The 19,678-nt window shown below is 41.1% G+C and overlaps 1 protein-coding gene across 1 annotated transcript in view; it reads right to left on the bottom strand.

Annotated features, from left to right (window-relative positions):
- DOCK5 (dedicator of cytokinesis 5) overlaps nucleotides 1–19,678 on the bottom strand; it is a 244,156-nt gene that overhangs the window by 41,462 nt on the left and 183,016 nt on the right. Inside the window, exons 29-37 of the mRNA XM_074195275.1 lie at nucleotides 15,099–15,193; nucleotides 12,931–13,009; nucleotides 11,195–11,295; nucleotides 9,733–9,791; nucleotides 9,091–9,245; nucleotides 6,421–6,506; nucleotides 3,734–3,890; nucleotides 2,625–2,665; nucleotides 893–983 (exon numbers count right to left, since the gene is read on the bottom strand). Of these exons, the coding sequence (XP_074051376.1) occupies nucleotides 893–983; nucleotides 2,625–2,665; nucleotides 3,734–3,890; nucleotides 6,421–6,506; nucleotides 9,091–9,245; nucleotides 9,733–9,791; nucleotides 11,195–11,295; nucleotides 12,931–13,009; nucleotides 15,099–15,193 (864 nt within the window). The remainder of the gene's footprint in view (nucleotides 1–892; nucleotides 984–2,624; nucleotides 2,666–3,733; nucleotides 3,891–6,420; nucleotides 6,507–9,090; nucleotides 9,246–9,732; nucleotides 9,792–11,194; nucleotides 11,296–12,930; nucleotides 13,010–15,098; nucleotides 15,194–19,678) is intronic.

The following is a 19,678-nucleotide window of genomic DNA, read 5'->3' on the forward strand; positions in this document are numbered from 1 at the left end:
TAATAGTATTTTTCCCCCACAAAAATTTTTACAATGTGTAACTGAGAAAAAGTATATAATGACCATTTGATAAATTCAGAAGGATCTCATAGTTTTGTGTCTATGAAATGGGGTCAGATGTCTCATTATGCAGAGCTGCCTATTTCCTTCTCCTATTTTCATCAAGGATGTTTGTTGTTCAGTCATTTCAGTTGTACATGACTCTGTGATCCCATTTGGGTTTTTCTTGGCAGACATACTGAAGTGATTTGCCATTTCTTACTCCAGCTCATTTTACAGAGGAGAAACTGAGGTATCCAGAGTTAAGTGATTTGCCCAGTTAAGTATCTGAGGCTGGATTTGTACTCAAGTTTTCCTGACTTCAGGCACAAAACTCTATCCCATGAGACACCTCTTCCTCAAGGATACCTTTGATATATGTGTAAAGCAATTGCAAAAAAAGAATTAATGGAGACCTTTGGCAGTAATTGCTGATGTCTTTGGGAGCCCCTTTCTGAATATCTTTACAGCATCCATTCTTATTCATTGGTATTTGCTTCACTTTGAGCACATGACTTTGGGCAAATTATTAAGTATATGTTTCTTTCTCTGGAAACGAACCAATGGACTACAGCGTTACCTAGACAAACTCCTCTGTGAGGGGTGGTCTTCACCAGTTGCCCAACGTCTATCAGGTTTACTCAGGTCAGCCTGGCTTTGAGGCTGGCTCTGGAGTCATGCCTCCTTGTTACATCTTATAATAACCTGAGAAAAATCAGAGGATCCTAAATTTCTAGCAGTCCTGGACCATGGAGGTCAAATCCACCTTAATGAAGTGTGCGGCATTATAATGATGACCATGGTAACAGTTGTTACTATCACAAACACATTTTATCCACATGGTCTCTCCTACCTGGAGGAGCTCTGCATGCAGTAGAAGGGTATAGGCGGCTTCTGTATAATTCTCACAGTCCCGATGCAGGTCCCGAAGCTTGTACAGGTATCTGGGGAAAGAAGGACCAGGAGGGAGCCAAGTGACCCTTAGAAGAGGTCATTCAAGGTCTCCCACCATCTGCTGGGGCTTTATTACTTCAGAACATGTTACCTTCTCAATTGGACTGGGAGCTCCTTGAGGGCAGGGCTTGCCTGTTGCCTTTTATTAAAACTCTGCCACTTAGTAGGATGTCTGGCACTTAATAAGAATTTGTTGGTGAATTGTTACACTCTAATTAATTCCATTATCTGACTGTACCTGATGCTTCATCAACTATCTCTGTTACTGATAGAGTGATAGATGGGAAATTGCCCCCCCCCCCTTTGCAAGGCAATGGGGTTAAGTGACTTGCTCAAGGTCACAGAGCTCAATAAGTATAAAGTGTCTGAGGCGCAATTTAAACTCAGTTCCTCCTGACTCCAGGGCCAATGCTCTATCCACTGTGCCACCTAGCTAATCCTGCCCCACTCTTTCAAATCATCCTTTACCTCCAATTCGGCTAATCAAAATGTCATCAACTATTCCAGGCCTTGTTCGATATTCCTTTATTTTTGAGAGGAAATAGTTCTAATAAAAACACTTGGATCTAGAATTGGAAGAGACCTCTGAGGCTATCCTAATAAGAGTTAATTGTTGTTAAGTCATTTCTTTTGTCTAGCTCTGTGAATACCTTTGGGGTTTTCCTGGAAAAGACACTGGAGTGTTCTGCCAGTACCTTCTCCAGAGTATTATATAGATGAGGAAACTGAGGCAAATAGGGTTAAGTGATTTGCTCAGGGTCACACAGCTAGGAAGTGTCTGAGGCCAGATTTGAACTCAGGAAGATGAATCCTCTGAATCCAATTCCAGGAATTCCAATACACTAGGGCATTACTTTCGCTACCCACGAGCCACTTAAGGCAAATATCACTATTCTCATTTTACAGAAAAGGACGTCAAGGTTCTGAGGAGGGTAAGAGGTGTGACCAACTTCACATAACTCTACATGTTGAGGCTGGTATTCGAACAAGCTCTTTCCTGTCTCCAAGTCCACAATTATTCCCATATTTTTGATGCTTTGCTGTCTAATTGCATATGTTATGTCTGAGAGGCAGGATATGGTGGTATCACAGTCCCAATGCAGGGGGACTTGGGTGTAAGAAGCTGTAGGTTCGGGTCTTAACTCTGATAGAAGGTGTGCGCTCCTGGACACAGGCTCCTAGCCTCTCCAGGCTCCTAAGGACATCATTTATAGAAGATTTGCTGATTTTCTTCAAGAGAGGGAGTTTCTAGGCTGGAAGTTTGTTACGTGGATGAAATTCCAGGTCCAGATCAAGAAATAAAGTCTTATGTTCAGTAGTAGCCTTTAATCTCCTTTTTTTTTTTTTTTTGCAAGGCAATGGGCTGAAATGGCTTGCCTAAGGCCACACAGCTGGGTCATTATTAAGCGTCTGAGGCTGGATTTGAACTCAGGTCCTTCTGACTCCAGGGCTGGTGCTCTATCCACTGTACCACCTAGCTGCCCCCCTTTAAACTCCTTTTGAGAGAAGGCCTATTAACTCCTATAGCCACTTCCCTCCCATCTGCCTCTATACGCTATTGCTAAAGAACTGATGAACCAAAGACCAGAATGAAGATGAGCCACGACAAACACCAATTTCCCCCAGCTTACCTTATATAAATGTCCTCTCTCTTCTTCTCCTTGTAAAAGTTCTGCCGACATAAAATGAGAAAGTTGCATTCTAAATCTGGGATTATGGATGGGCTCTTCATCAGTATAATCAAATGATCGCCATTTTACCTCTCATTAAACACCTACAAAGCAGTTTTTACCCTCCCTCCATCTTTGTCTTTCCCAGAAATGCTGACCCACCCCACCAGGGGCTGAGGAAGACAACACCCCCAGCCAGATGAGACACAGAAACAGGAAGCCATGGAGGAATGGCCTTGGCAAAAGAGTTGGCTCAGGAGCTTAGGTGGCAGGTTTCTGTCCCCGATTCTTAATTTATCCTCAAAGTTAAAATTATGCAAGTGTCCTCAGCCATCAGCTGGTGCCAGAATCAGCTAGTTCTGCTAGAGTCAACTCAGCAGGGCTGAGGACCAGGCAATGGTCATTCCAGGGGTCACTAGTGGCTTTGGCTGTTGGGGGGGATGGATCAGCCAGGAAGGCTAGAAGGTCTCCTGGACTTTGGTATTTGTTTTTATATTTCAAGCATCTCTCTCTCTCTCTGTGTCTCTATATATACACATTCAGGTAATATATGCAGTCAAACTGAGACCTGATAAAGACCTTAGCTTGGCAAGGCAATGGGGTTAAGTGGCTTGGCCAAGGTCACACAGTTAGGTAATTAATAAGTGTCTGAGGCTGGATTTGAACTCAGATCCTCCTGACACTAGGGCTGGTGCTCTATCCATTGAATCAGCTGCTTTAAAAACTATATTTGACCAATGGACCCAGATTGTTCTGGGGGAGAAAGTGAGGCTAAGAACTTAGCACAGTCCTTCCTCACTCAGATCCAATTCACTTGCATGTCTTCTTCAAGACTGAAGGACACACAACAACAGAATTCATATATATATATAAATACATGCATGGACATGTGTATGTGGAACTAGATGTACAGGCTTTATAGAAGAGAATGCAAGCTCTTGGAGACTAGTGACCAGCTCTGTGTGAGTGTGTGTGTGTGTGTGTGTGTGTGTGACACTAACATTTGTTCCTGCCACTAGATGCCAATGCTGTTAGACTGGTGGGGGGAAGGAAAGGGGTGCTTCACATACCAGCACATTGACCGTACAGCTCATACGGTTCTCCTTGCTTTCATCATGCATGATGGTCCTGTAGTCCAGTAGATTTTCCAAGAGGCTGCTGACCAGGAGGGCAAAGACTTCTCCGGAGCTGGCGAGGTATTTGTGTTTGCGGCAGTGTTCTAGGAGCCTGGTGGGGAGGAAAGAAGGGGAAAATATCTCATGAGTTCAAGGGTCCCACTTGTTTTCTCCCCACTTCCTCCGGAAACCATTCTTGTTTAAAATCATCAGCCAAAGACCCAAGATGTAGCATTTTGTTATTCAAGCATGTCCAACTCTTCGTGACCCCATTTGGGGGTTTTCTTGACAGAGATACTGGAGTGGTTCACTGTTTTCTTCTCTAGCTCATTTTACAGATGAGGAAAATGAGACAAACAGGTTCAAGTGACTTGTCCAAGATCACATAGCTAGTAAGTGTCTGAGGGAAGATTTGAACTCAGGAACCACCCAGTATGAAGCATTGTTGATACCTTTCAGTAGATCAGCAACACAGACACAACCCTCCATGATCAATGGTGCTTCCCTGACTGGTTGTTTTGGATTCCTCCTTATATTTAAGGGAGAAATGCCCTCAACCTAGTGGATGGAACTCTCTGGAAAATTTATGGAAGGATGTGGTCAGTAAGGTTATGGAAGGTTAATTAACAGGGTCCCAGCATAGTGAACGAAGTGCTGAGTCTAGAGTCAATAAGATCCGAGTCCCAATCCAGCCTTGGACATTTACTAGCTATGTGTTCCCCCTCAGGGGAAACTTCTGTCTGCCTCGATATGTTCATTTATAAAATGAATTATTTACCTCCCTGAGGTTTTTTTTTTTTGGGGGGAGGCAAAGGAGTTAAGTGACTTGCCCAAGGTCACACAGTTAGTAAGTCCCTCCCTGAGTTTTTTTGAAAGCAAAATGATATAACATTGCAAAGCATGGTGTAAACTTCAAAGCCCTCTATAAATACAAATTGTTATCAAGAGTCACACATGATAGCCAGGCATGAGGAGGATGCAATCTGCAATACTGGAGGGAATGTCTTCATCACAGTACCACTGGGGAATCGATAGAAAGGATATATTGCCTGGGACATAGTTTATATTGAACATAATGTGCATAATTAATAACTAATTAATGTTCAAGAATATAGCTTATTATTTTATAGTTTGCCTTTTTAAAAACATTTATGTTATTTGAAGCATTCCATGAGGGAGGTTCTAGAAGTATAAACTGTTTTGTCAGATGGAAACCTTGAGGCATTTGTGAGGCCAACCAAGGAATGTAGGTGAGAACCTGTGAGGCTCGGAGTTCTCCAGGGTGGTCTCGGAAGGAGTGGACAGAAGCCAGATCCAAGAGCTCTGGTGGAGTCTGAATTGCTAGACCCAGCCCCGAGGGCTCAGGACCCTTCAATGTACAAGAAGAGGTCGGGAAAGGAGGCCCAAGGTACATGTTGGAGTGTATGTTGGAGGTTTATCTTCCCCTGTCTCCATTTCACAAAGACTGACCAAGCTGTCCCTCAGAAGTCAATCATCTGGAACCGTCAAGGGAGAAAACAGCTGGCGGAGGCTTTGGTTTAGAAATCAGCAGCTGCTTAGTGTTTCAAAATACCATCCAGGGGTGTGTGTGTGTGTGTGTGTGTTTTATGGTTTGGCTTCTTGGCTGCGGGAAAGTCATCAGGAAGGGTGGAGCAAAGGGAAAACAGAGGAAGATTCCGAAAACCTGCTCTACAGACTAGGGTCAGTGCTTCCATTTTACAAGCAGTCATAATGATAGCGGACATTGATTTGAAAAGCATTGGATGGATGAAGGATCATGGGTCAGGAGATGGAAGGATCCTCAGAGCTCATTTGGTCCTACCTAATTTTACAGATGGGGAAACTGAGTCACAGAGAGGTTAAGTGTCTTACCCAGAGGAATGTAGCTATGCTACATCCTGTGAGCTAAATCACTGGGTATGATTATCTTCATTTTATATGCCCCCATGTCCAATGCTTTTTTAAAAAAATGTCTTTTCTATATTGACTATTATTTTTTAAAACAGACCCGTGATTTGATCAGTATAGGGTAATCCCATTGAGAAAAGTCCCTCTAATAACTTAGTTGTCATAGAGAGCTTCTTGGGGGCTCTGAGAAATTAAACAACTCACCATCTATCTCCGTCTCTATCTCTCTCTCTCTCCCTCCCTTATCTCTCCTTCTATCCCTTTTATTTTTGCTCTTTGAGGATGTTGATGGGCATAGGATCCATCCCTAAACAGCTATGCTAAAATTGAGGAGAGAGACCCCCACCCCCTTTGTCATCTCTAAAATCAGAGCAGCTGCCTTGCAGGGTTGTTGTGAAGAGTAGATCCCCTGGTCCTCCCTCCTGCTTCACAAATGTCTCTCAGCATCCCCAAGCTCCTTCAGAGCTCAACTCCAACACCACCTCTCCTCCACGGGGCATGACCTGGTGCCGGCCCTCTCTCCCATCTGCTCAGGTCTCTTGGGCCAGGCCAGTTAGGGACAAATTTGGAACTTCTGACTCATCATCATCACCTGAGGCTGCAGCCGATGGCGTAAGTTCCCAGTAGCCTGAACCATTCAGACTGATGACCCTCGTGATTGTGAGTCTGACCCCAAATTCCCTACTATGCCGGCCTCGGAGCCTGCCTCAGGTTTGGGTTTTGGGAACACTCACAGCTTCTCGAGAAGGACTTTGTACTGTTCATCACCCCGGCCTCCTTCTACCTCCTGGTCCAACTTTGTGATCAGTTCATTCTCAAACTGAAAGGAGAAAAGCAGGAGACACGGGACAGACAGTGTGAGACTCTCCAAGGGTTCTGGAATCCATTCCCAGTCACCATGTCCCAGTCCATCCCAATCCCAGAGAACCTAGATGACACCCAAGATCTGAATTGATCACTGTGATCATGGGGCCCCAGATGGAGAGCGGCCACACGCTGTCCAATTCCCAGATCTTGTTAATTCTTCATTGGGGCTTCCAGAATCAGCTGGAATTTAGTCCTCTAAGGTGCAAGCTATAGACCTAGAAGGGCCCTTAAGGCAGGGTTCTTAAGCTGAGGTCCATGAATATAATATGTGTGTTTTAATGTAATAGTATAATCATATTATAACATAATATAATGTGTATAATAGCATAATATGTGATAATATAGAATTATAAATATACTATAAGAGAATGTGTATGTAGTACATGTGATAATATATGACTAACATAAAACTACGTGTTATAATTGTAATACAGTATAGTCTAATATAACATAGCATAATATAATATTCATAACAATATAATTAATGTAATATAATAGACATTTATTCCTTTGTATTCTCATGTATTTTAATTAATGCAGTTAAAAATGTTATTCTCAGAAGGGCCCTATAGATTCACCAGATTGTAGAAGGGTCCAGGTCATTAAAGAAATTACAAGCTCATCTCTTGGTGGCCAGGACTGTGAGAATAAAGGAAAGGACTAAGTATCTATATAGTGCCTACCATGTACCAGCACTGTCCTATGTGTGAGTTTTTCCGAAATAGGATCTCACATGATCCTTACAACAATCTTCTAGGTAGCTGCTTTTGTTAGTAACTCCATTTTGTGGTTAAAGAAACTGAGGAAAACAGAGGGGAAATGACTTGCCCAGGATCGCACAGTTAAATGAAGTATCAGAGGTCAAATCTGAACTCAGAGCTTCCTGTCTCCAAGCCCAGCACTCTGTGCATTACTTCATAGCAAGCAGATTCTACATTACCTGGCCTCATTTTACAGAAGAAACTGAGGTCTAGTGAGGTTAAGTGAGTTACCCATGGCAGCTAGGTGGCACAATGGAGAGAGGGCAGAATCAGGATTCAGGAGGTCCTGAATTCACATCCTGCCACAGATGCTTTACTACTGTGTGACCCTGGACAAGTCACTTCACCCTTGTCTACCTGAAAATGGAGATAAAGATGATGCCTAAATGGAAATAAGGAGTTTGCCTCCTTCTAGGGCTGTTGTGAGGATAAATGAGATCTATTATAAAGATCTTTGCAAACCTTGAAAGTGTGATATATTTCTATTATCATAATTTGACTTTTACTGTTACTATTAATCACATCAAAAATGGTATCTGAACCTAGGTTTCATGGACTCTAAGCCTGGGGCTCTCCTCTCAACATCTTAAGCCCTCTCTATATCACATGATTAGATATAGATATATGGGGATATACATCTGATTCTGAAGGTGTACACCCACACATAGCCATGTATATGGCTCTCCTTTGCCACATCCTGGCAGCTAGGATTATGGCACCCCATGGCATGTGGACAAGTAGTGTACCATTTTTTGGCCCCCCCTTCACATCAGAGAAGAAATCTGAATTATTGTGATATGAAAGGATAAAAATAGTGATATTATACAATACTATCTCTATATTTTTTGTACATTTCTGAGTTTCTAAACCTTTTTTGTGTCATCTGTGACTTCCACAAAATTCTCTCCAATTCCCACTGAATTTTTTTGCCAACACAGGCTATCTCAAAACTGTGATCAGAAATGTCTCTGTGTGGAAGGGATAACTTTCTTTGTATAAAAACACACACATATATATTTATCCATACACATATAAAATTAAATAAATGCTAAACATGTTCATCTCTACATGAACAGATGCCAATAAAATAGACACACATACACATAACACGATACAGATACAAGTATGGATAAACATTATAACTAGTGTGTTTATATAGACACACAGATGTCTAGAGATCTATTCTGTTCACATGTATAAAAAACCATTACCCCTTCTCCTAGATGACCTGGACTGCTTCCCCTCCTATATTTCTGGCCACTATCTTAGTCTCTGCTCTACTTGGGTTGAAGAGAGTAGGGAGTGTGTGTGTGTGTGTGTGTGTGTGTGTGTGTGTGTGTGTGTGTAGTATAGTATGAGTGTTTTTGTGGTATGGTGTGGGTGTGTATGACATGTGTGCATGTGTGAGGGTAGGTAAGTCAATCACAAAATATAGTGTTCTGCCCCTCACTGAGATAAACACACCCCGAACTCACACTAATAGACAATTCCCCCTCATCATATGCACAGTCAATCACACACACACACACACACACACACACACACACACAAATACACATACACATGTTTGTGTTTATAATGATTAACAGTGTATTTGCTGCCCAGCCCTTGGAACAGTGCCATTTCTGCTGACCTTCATACCTACAAAGTCTTCTGGGTCATTCTAACAGAATACACATTGAGGATACTGCGTCTCGGAGCCTAATGAACAAGGGAGTTGGCCAAAGGGGGATGGCATGGTTAATTTGCCAAACTGATGGTCCCAGTATTCCTTACCATCTGGAAGTTGTGATTTCCACTGAAATTGAACTCACACTGCATCATGTCAAAGAAGATGGGGATTGTGGCCTTCCGGAGTTCTGTCTCCGGGGTCAAGGTCACCTCCAAGATGGGACCCACCATGGAGGGAATGAACTTGATCTTGTGGGGCCCTGGAAGAAGAGGCAGAAAAGATACACTGACAAGATGAAGGATTGAAGTCAAAGCCAAGAAGATGGTTTGGGCTAAATCAATGTATTTTGGAAAAGGAACCATTAAAGGATGTATTCAATGGCCTGGGGCCACTGGAGTGCTTGTGGCCCAGCAAGCTGTTCCTTAGCTGGGTCAACACAATCTGCCCAGGGCTGGATTTCAGGTTTGGTCGTGAAAATAATGAGGAGAGGACAACAGGTGCTGGGATTCACCAGCCTGCCTCTCAAGAGACCCTATGGTAAGGACTTTTGCAGATGAAGTCACTCCAGCCCTTGGTAATGACTAAAGGATTTTCTTGGGCACCTCGAGGGATGGGGAGAGGGACTAAGGGATACAGGAAGCCCAGCAAATGACTATAGATAAAACAATTAAAAGAAAAGGTATCAGTAAAACTTGGATCAATGAGGAGATGGTTGGGGGTGGGGTCTGCCAAGAAGACACACTCACCCAAGTTATACCACATATCTCGGATTCTAAAGCCGATTTCCTTTCTCATATCCCCGTATCTAGAAGGAAGATTGGCATAAATAATTTTAGGGAAAACAAAGAAAGAAAACAGATTGAGACTTTTTTTTTTTGGAATGCAAAGGACTTTGGCCAGAAAGACACATACTTAAGCAGCATGCTGAACTTAGGATATCCTGGAACAGAAGCAACTTGAACATAGATATCTGTGGTTTTGGCATCATCATTTGCATTTATATAGTGCTTAGTGTTTTGAAAAATGTTTTACAGATATTGCTTCTTTTTTCCTTCACAATAACTTGGGGAGTTAGGTGTTATTATCATCCCCATTTTACAGATGAAGCAACTGAGGCAGACAGAGGTTGAATGACTTGCCCAGGTTCCCATAGCTCATGAATGTCTGGGGCAGGATTTGAACTAAGGTCAGGCTCAGCACTCTACCCATTGGTCTATCTGGCTGCCTCTAGGTCTTCATGTAGAATTGTTTTAGAAATTTTTTTCTATCCTCGTCTTCTATTTCATATTCCATATATGGAAATGTTGATTTGGGGCCATTGTTAAGTTTGACAGACTAGATCAGCGATGACTATTTTTAAAACAGTGTATCACATGAACTCTGCAATATCAGAGATGAAGACTATTATCATTACTAACAATAATCATAACATTTATACAGCACCTACATGAACTAGATTCTCATGAGCAGTTATTATCATCATCATCATCATTCTACAGATGAGAAAACTGAGGTGAGCAGAAGTTAAGTGACTTGCCCAAGGTCACATAACTAGTAACTGTCTGAAGTCAAAATTGAACTTAGGCTTTTCTGACTCCAGCCCCAGTGTTCTGTTCATTGTTCCACCTACTTACTGACTGTATTCACTCGGGTTAACAGAATGCTGGGTTGGAGGGAGCTGTGGGTCCTGGCTGACTGTTTAGAAGAACAAGGGAGCTTATTAGCCTAGGCTAATTCTAATCCAGTCATGCCCTCCTCTGGGAGGATTTCTTGTCCATCTTCTTTCAAAACTTTTCCATGGAGAATCTGTCCAGTATGAGTGAGGATTTCCTTTGAACAGCATTGTTCTTTTAAGAAGAAAAATCTTATGATTGCCATAGATTTTTATTTTGGAATTAGACTGGAGGATAGTTTAATGCAAGGAAGTAATGTAAAAAAAGGCTTGGAAGGTCCAAAAGGTGGGTTTTGCATTTGATCCTTTGGACACTGACATTCCCTCCAATCCAGTCCTTCCTGACCCACTGGGAAGCCTCATGGTATTCATTCAAGAAAAGAACAAAGACTCTCCTGTGCCCCGCAGTGGGATCACATTATGGGAGAGCCATGGAGAAGGAATGACTGTTGGGTCAAAGAAGAATGTCCTATAGTCTTAGGTGAGAAGCTCTTATCTTTCCCTCCCGCCATAATGAAGATCCCAGAGGCACTTACTTCTTGACCATTTTGGTGCGCTTGGCTTGAGAGAAGGTTTCCAGTTGAAGAGATTCATGGGTGAGGAACGCAACGGCCAAGTGGAAATAATTATTCCAAAGCTATAAAGGATTCAGTAGCAAGTGGGGGTGGGGTGGAGAAAGTAGAAACCAAGTAATTGAGCATCAGAACCAACATGGTAGAATGATACAGACTGAGTATCCAAGAAGAATCCACCCCAAGTCTGTAAAACTTTCTGTTCCTCCTAGGACCGTTATTGAACTCCATTCTTTATTGAAAGGGTTGAGATTCAGGAATGAGATCTATAGAATTAGTTTGGTACAGGGGAATATTGTGCTATATTTTGGAGTCAGAAGATCTGAGTTCAAATCTTAGTACTCCTTGATACATGAGTGACTCAGCACCTCTCTGGACCTTAGTTTCCCATTTGCAAAATGGTTGTGAGGTCCTTGTAGCTTTACACCTATGACCCTAAGACCTATGATCTCATTAATCAGATTGGATGAATGAAAAATTTTGATTTCTTTGGTCAGGGAACTCCCTCCCCAACCCATGGAGGACTCAGAGGCAAGTTGCTCATTAGGTTCTGAGAGATGATTAGAACTTTCAACCAATCAGCAAACATTTATCAAGCACCTACTTTGTGCTAATCACTGTATTGGGGGCTAGCGACACAAGTTATTCCTTCTCTCAAGGCGCTTATATTCAGATGGAAGAGACAAGAAGTCTCTATGAGCAATATGAAAGGATGACAATAGTATGACATAACGTCATAGTATGTAATATGACCAATACATTTCAATGATATATTTCATATCGATACAACTGTTTTTAATATTTATAATTAATAACAGGATATAATCTAATGTGTTTTAGAACATGTATCAATATAGCAATTTTTTATTAATAATATATTAAACAAAAGATAATACAATAAAATAATATAAGTATAACATAGATCATATGAACATACTATATTATACTATAATATGTGCTATCATACAGATATTATTGAATAGTAACCACATAGAGTATATATGGTTATATATGTAAGTTATATAATACAATGAGTATGATTACATTCTAGATAATGAAGTATGTTGTTATATTGTATTGCTATATAGTATTTCTAGTATATAATAATATAATACACATACACACACTCACCATTTATACACACACATATTTACACATGTGTAGACCACATGTGTACATGCACACAATGTAGATACATGCGTGCCTATATGTTCACACACATGAAATAAAATGTTGTGAATATATACAAATAAACACCAGGGTAATTTAGTGGAGGATACAAGCAGTTGGGGATAGGGAAAGCTCTGCAGAAGATGGTGCTTTGTCTAAGATCACACAGGGAATAAGTAGAACACTACCCCCTATGCCCCACTGCCTCTTAATGACTGAGTGCATAGAAGTCCTAGGTTGTGACATATTATTCCTCCAACCACCTGGTTCAAACTCTCTCTGCTTTGGAAGATGACAGTATAATGTCTTTCAGTTCTAGAGAAGTTTGAGATCACTGGTGACCAAAGCCAGTGATCATTTCCTGCATGAAGGGGATGAAGGTGGTGGATGCCTAAGTTCAGAGGGTGCCAAATCAGAAGAATATGCTTTCTGGATGTATGAAGAGAATGGAAAGAGAATGTCTCCCAGGAAAAATTGCTTTCTTGACCATGGTGGCCACTTAGGAGTGATATAGGGGAATGGCACCTTACCTGGAGTTCAAAGCTTGTCTGGTCCATGAACAACTTTGTGAGAACTTCAGCAAAGAGGTTTATAGACCGGAGAAAAACCCTAGGAGAAGAAGCAGTTTTGTAAAGAAATAAGCCTTATAATCACCAGGACTTGGCCTCCATACATTCAGAGAACGAGTCTTGGCTAGAATCCTAGCATCTTCAAGGTGGCGGGGACCTTAGAGATAATTTACTTTTAAGTCAACTTATTTTTCTCTTTTAATTTTTTAACATTTTTAATCAAAGTTTTGAGTTAAAAAATCTGTCCTTTTCCTCCCTCTCATAGATTACATGTAGAAAATTACACAAAACATTTCCACTTCATTTTGTACAAGACTTGAGTAAAAGAAAAAAAGAAGAAAGTGAAAATTAAAATGTTTCAGTTTGTATTCAATCAGTATCAGTTCTTTCTATAGAGGAGGATAATAATGCTTCATCATTCGTCCCTTGAGATTATCTTGGACCATGGTATCCTCGAACAGAGCTAAATTGTTCATGGTTTTTCATTAAACAATATTGCAGATACCATGTATAACATTCTCCTGGTTCTGTTCACTTCACTATGCATCAGTTCATGTGAAACTTTATAGGCTTTTCTGAAATCATTCCACTTAATATTTTTTTTATAGCACAATAGCATTCTACTACAATCAAATACCACAGTTTGTTCAGCCAATCCCCAATTACTGGCATTCCTTTGATTTCTAATTCTTAGCCACCACAAAAAAAGAGCTGCTGTAAATATTTTTTGTACAAATAGGTCCTTTTCCATTGTTTCGGATGACTTTGGGTCATAGACCTAGTGAAACTACATTATTTTTCAATGTTAAGCATTTATAAAGCACCTATTGTTTGTCAGGTACCAAGGATATGCAAATGGAACAAAAAATGGAATTTGTGATTAATGGATTTACAGTCTGAGGTTTCAGATGAGGAAGATTGAGGTCCTGAGCAGTTAAATAACTTGTTTGTGATCACACAGTTAATAAACAGTAGAGGCAGTTTTTGTGATCCCTAGACCTGAGTTCTTATCACTATACCATATTGCCTCCTCTACTCCAAACTAAGATTTCACATTAAATCATCACTATAGTTTTGGTAGAAGTGGATTCTGTTGATCATAGGATCATGGAAATGCCATAGGAATGGAGCCTGGGTCACCTCATTGCACTGCAGTCATCATAACAGTCCTCTGAAGTCCAAAAGTCAGCTTGGTCTAGTAGAAAGATAGTTATATTTGAATAGCTGGAAGGATTTGGATTTGAATCCTCCATTTTATACTTACCAATTGTGTGATCAGAAATCAACTGGGTACTTAACTTTTCTGAGACTCGTTTTCTTCATTTGCAAAATAAGGATTATAATATACATTCTATTGACTTAACCAACTAAAAAGCTGAAAGAGTTCTGTAAATGTCACCTATTAAAATGGAGTTGTGTAATCACATCGGACTCATGACCTCATTTGGTGTTTTCTTGGAATAGCTGGCCATTTCCTTCTCCAACTCATTTTACAGATGAGGAAACTGAGGCAAATAGGGTTAAGCGACTTGCTCAGAATCACCTAGCTAAGAAGTGGCTGAAGTCAAATTTGAAATCAGGAAGATGAGTTTTTCTAACTTCAGGTCTGGCATGCTATCTACTGTGCCACCTAAAATAGGGCAATTATTTATCATTTAATTCAATGAACATTTCTTAAGTGTCTGCAATATGGAAGGCTAATTGTCAGAGATACAGAGGAAAAATGAAACCAGTTCTCATTGTTTTGGGGTTTTTAAAAAATTTTTGGATGGGGAAGGGGACGGAAGTCACTGATATGTGATTTCTTTGGTGTAATGATTTCTATTTTCTCTCAAAGATGAATAATTATTATAATAATTTAAAACCTTAGAGTTGCTTGGGGATATTTAAAAATTTAAGTGATTTGTCCAGAGTCACACAATTAGTATGGGGTCAGAGATTGGACTTGAACTTGGCTCTCATTAAAGCTGAGGGCCTTTTGTTTGGGAACATATCTTGACTCATCATATTCAGTGTGGTGGTAAGTGGTGGGTTGGAGAATTACCATTAAAGTCTAGCCAGCTCAGCCCCATGAGACCACCATGATATGAACCCTGAGTGCCTCCAACTAGAAAAGTTGCCACCTTTACCTGTTCTGCATCATATTCATGACCATCCAGTCTGGGGGATACACATTCTTCCCAATGAGATCCTTAAACATGATGAAGGTTTCCATCAGGAAGTCCTACACAAAACACAGGTCAAGAAAAGTCAACATTTGTGTGGAATTATAATGATCAAATCTGACTTCAGAAAAGAAGTGAGGAAAGTCACCTCCCTTCTTCCTTTCATTATAGCAGAAAAGGATTATGGGTATGGAGCAAAGCATACAGATTCTGGTATAATGAACTGTTTTAACTTGTTGAATCAATCAATCAAAAACTTGAATGCCTTCAGACAGTCAACAGATATGTATCAATAGCTTACATTTTGCATTCACTGTGTCAGATCTAGAGACAAAACAAAGGCAAAAAACCAGTCCCTGCCCTGGAGAGTTTGTATTCTAACAGAGGAGAAAACAGGAACAGAATAGATGGAAGGTGCTATAGAAGGGAAGGCATCAGCATCTGAAAGGCCTTGGGCAGGACAGAAGAGAAAGAAGCTGTGGATACATGTACAAAAATATTTATAGCAGTTCTTTTTGTGTTGGCAAAAATTTTGAAATTGAGGGAATGTTCATCAATTGGGGAATGGCTGAACAAATTATAGTATATGAATGTGATGGAGTACTATTGTTCTGTAAGAAATCATGAATTGGGGCAGCTAGGTGGCACAGTGGATAGAGCACCAGCCCTGGAGTCAAGAGAAGCTGAGTTGGGATCTGGTCTCAGACACTTAATAATTACCTAGCTGTGTGACCTTGGGCAAGTTGCTTAACCCCATTGCTTTGCAAAAACCAAAAACCAAAACAAAACCAATCATGAATAAGCAGATTACAGAAAAACCTGGAAAGTCTTACATGAACTGATGCTCAATGAAGCAAGCAGAATCAATAAGAACACTGTACACAGTAACAGCAACATGATGTGATGACCAGCTATGATAGACTTGGCTCTTCTCAGCAATACAATGCTCAAAGACAATTTTAGAAGACCTGGGATGGAAAATGCCATCTACAACCAGAGAAAGAACTTGGGAGTCTGAATGAAAATCCTTTTGCTTTTTAAAATTTGGTTTTGTGCCTATTTGATTTTCTATGATAGATGTAAGAAGGTGGTGACTAAACTCTCTCATTCTTACATTTAGATGAGAGGGAAATGGGGTTGAGGAAATTAACTGGGGTCATTGATGGGCTAGATTATGCTTCTTAACCTGGGATTCATGAGCTTTTTAAAAAAATATTCAGTAACTCCATTTTACTGTAACTGGTTTCTTCTATAATCTTCTATATTTTATGGATGTACAAATGTTATTTTGGAGTCATCAGAATACTAAATGGGTCCATAGCTTTTTGTTATTTTATTTTATTTTTTAGTTTTTTGCAAGGCAATGGGGTTAAGTAGCTTGCCCAAGACCACACAATTAGGTAATTATTAAGTGTCTGAGACTGGATTTGAACCCAGGTACTCCTGACTCCAGGGCCGGTGCTCTATCCACTGCACCACCTAGCTGCCCCCCTCCATAGCTTTTTAAATAAAAAATTTCTAGATAAATGAAATCCATAGCAAAGTGTCCTGGTTATGGTCTTTAATATCTGTATGATCTCCCAGGACACCGTTTAATCTATTTCCATCTCAGTTTTTCCATTTGAAAAATTAGGGATTTGGATAAGATGATCTCCAAGCTCTCTTCAAATTCTAAATGTCCTGATGATCCCATATTAGGAAAAAAACTTTCTTTTAACAGTAACTAAATGGTCAGATTTGGTGGCAGCCAGGTGGTGGTGTGGATAGAGCACTAGATCTGACCTAAATTCAAATCTCACTAATTCTGTGACTCTGGACAAGTCTTTTACATTCCCTCATCCTCAGTTTCCACATCTGGAAAGTGCAGATAATAATAGCATTTGCCTCCTAGGTTGTTGTGAGGATAAACTGACAAAACTTTTAAAATATTTTGGAAGGGGTGGCTAGGTGGCACAGTGGGTAGAGCACCAGCCCTGGATTCAGGATTACCTGAGTTCAAATCTGGCCTCAGACACTTCATAATTACCTAGCCATGTGGCCTTGGGCAAGCCACTTAACCCCATTGCCTTGCAAAAAACCTAAAAAAAATATTTTGGAAACCTTAAAGTACCATGTCACCATCCTCATCATCATCAGTGGCTCATGTAGTCTCTTTGTGATGAAGGCACCAAGAGGAAGTAGGCTAAGAGCAGGCAGCAGAGAGAGAGCGCCATGGTGACATGGAGTTTGGGTGACACAGAGTTTGGGTGACATGGAGTTTGGGGGACCCCTAAGACAGCTGGATAACAAGGACTTGCTTATAAGTTATTGGTTCCACAAGATGCTTCATCAGCTTTGCAATCCTCCTCCTCTATGTATTCTGAATAAATTCAATCAATGAGTATTAATTAGGCATCTGCTGTGTTTCAGACACTATGTTAGATGTTGGAGATACAAAGACACAACCCCATATGACAGATTTATACAATGTGTTGGAATTTATAAAGCCCTCAGACTCACAACAACCTGGGTCCCTAATACTAGTATTACTGTACCCATTGAACAGACAAGGAAACTGTGGCAGAAGTAAGATTTGAACCCAAGTCTTCCCTGGTGCAAGACTAACACTTTCTCTCATTTTATTTTGAAATGGAAAAGGCAGGATGAGATCAGAGATCAGATCCAACCTTCTGCACTTCCAAGTAGAGACTGAAGGCTATAACCAATGTGTCCTGTAGGGGGTGATATTGTTCAACAAAAATGGGCTGAAATCCTCATGGGGGGTCCTACTGGGTCAGCTCCCAGGGAGGGAGATGGCAAAGTGATGGAAGGATCGGCTGAGCACAGGAGGGAAGCCCAGGAAGGAACCCACTCATCACAGATAAGGAACCTGAGGTCCGTGGAAGTCAGGTGAGCCCCCCAAAGTGTATTAAGGCTCACGGGCAGGATCTGAACCCATGCCCTGTGACACTGATCCAGTACTTGTTTCCCAGTAGCACAAAGGAGATTTCACAATCTCTCCTTCACAGCCCTGCCCTTTGTGGAAGGGAAGAAGAAAGCACTGCGTCCACTCCCCAGCAATTGTCAGCAATTCCCTTGATCTATAGATAGTGTGGCTCAATCATCCAGGCAGCAAAGGCTTGTAGGCTGCTTAATCATTCAGAAATGTCCGACCCGTTGCGTTTTCTTGGCAAGGATATCGGACTGGTGGGCCATCTTCTCCTCTACTGGATCAAGGTGGAGCTTAAGTGACTTGCCTGGGCCACATAGCTGGTGTCTGAGGCTGAATTTGAACTCAGGTCCTGTCTCCAGGCCTAGCACTCTATCCACTGCAGCATCAACTCGTTGCCCCTCCAGAACTGCACAGTCAAATGCAATAACCCTTTGGAATTTGTTGCAAGCCTTTTTTTTCAAAGGGCCAGTAGTCAAGAAGGAACAACAAATGTTCTCCCCATTTACAAAGTCAGATGGCCATGATGTTGAAGGCTATGGAAAGAGAATCTGGGTGTGTTCCTCCCCAGGCTCTCCTGTCTACCTTGCCAGACGTCCTCCAGGGGCTCATCATCCTCATTGCCATAGGTATTCTATCTCCTGTCTTCCTGTGAGCTATTGTTTAGGATGTCGGTCCCCAACGCCTACCATTCACTCTCTCTTCCCCCAACCTCCCTATGAATCTTTCACTAGCATCCTTTAGGGCTCACTTCATGTGCTGCCTCCTACGGCTGATCTCCAGTTTTTCATGCTCACTTCCTGCTCACACTATCAGATCTAGTCTGTCTACAGGCTGTACCTGCCCAGAAAACATAAAACTTCTTCAGGGGAGGGGCTGTTTTGTCTTTCTCTTTATGTCTCCAGCATCCACCACAGTGGTCGGCATATTGGAGGCATTTAAGAATAGCTTTTTGGAGTAGATCAAAGATTGAAAAGTCCCCACTTAGACCAAAACATTCACCGCACCACTCCATTTCATAGTGGCAGAGAACTGGAAATAAAGCAGATGCCCATTTCTTGGAGAATCACTAAAGAAGAAGGATTATATGAACATATAGAACCATAGACATAGGATGAACATAGAGAAGCTCAAGACTTATATGAACTGATGCAAAGTGAATAAACAGAATCAAAAACAAGATACAGAAGGATCATAACAATGTAAACCGAGTGAACCACAAACAAAACAAAACAGAAAGCCATGTTATTGTACTGACCAGGCTTGGTCCTAAAGAAGAGATGGTGAAATGCATCTCTCTCTCTCGGTTCTTTGTGGACAAAGCAGAATACAGCAGAGGATTATGTACATTTATATGCTCATATGTATTTATATGTGCAGATATTTTAGAGGTATATTGTCTGTGTGTGAGAATGCATGTGTACCATGTGTACACACATGTATACCTCCTGAACCTATATCCTCTGTACATACATATACATGTCTGTGTATATGCACATGTGCATGAGTAGATACTTTGCAGCTATATTCTGTGCATGAATACATGTGTGTGGGTTGTATTCACATGTGTACATATGTGCACAGTATGTCTAAGTGTTGTGTCTATGTACAGAGG

The sequence above is a fragment of the Macrotis lagotis genome, chromosome 1 (assembly GCF_037893015.1).
Source record: "Macrotis lagotis isolate mMagLag1 chromosome 1, bilby.v1.9.chrom.fasta, whole genome shotgun sequence".
Classification (NCBI taxonomy): Eukaryota; Metazoa; Chordata; class Mammalia; order Peramelemorphia; family Peramelidae; genus Macrotis; species Macrotis lagotis.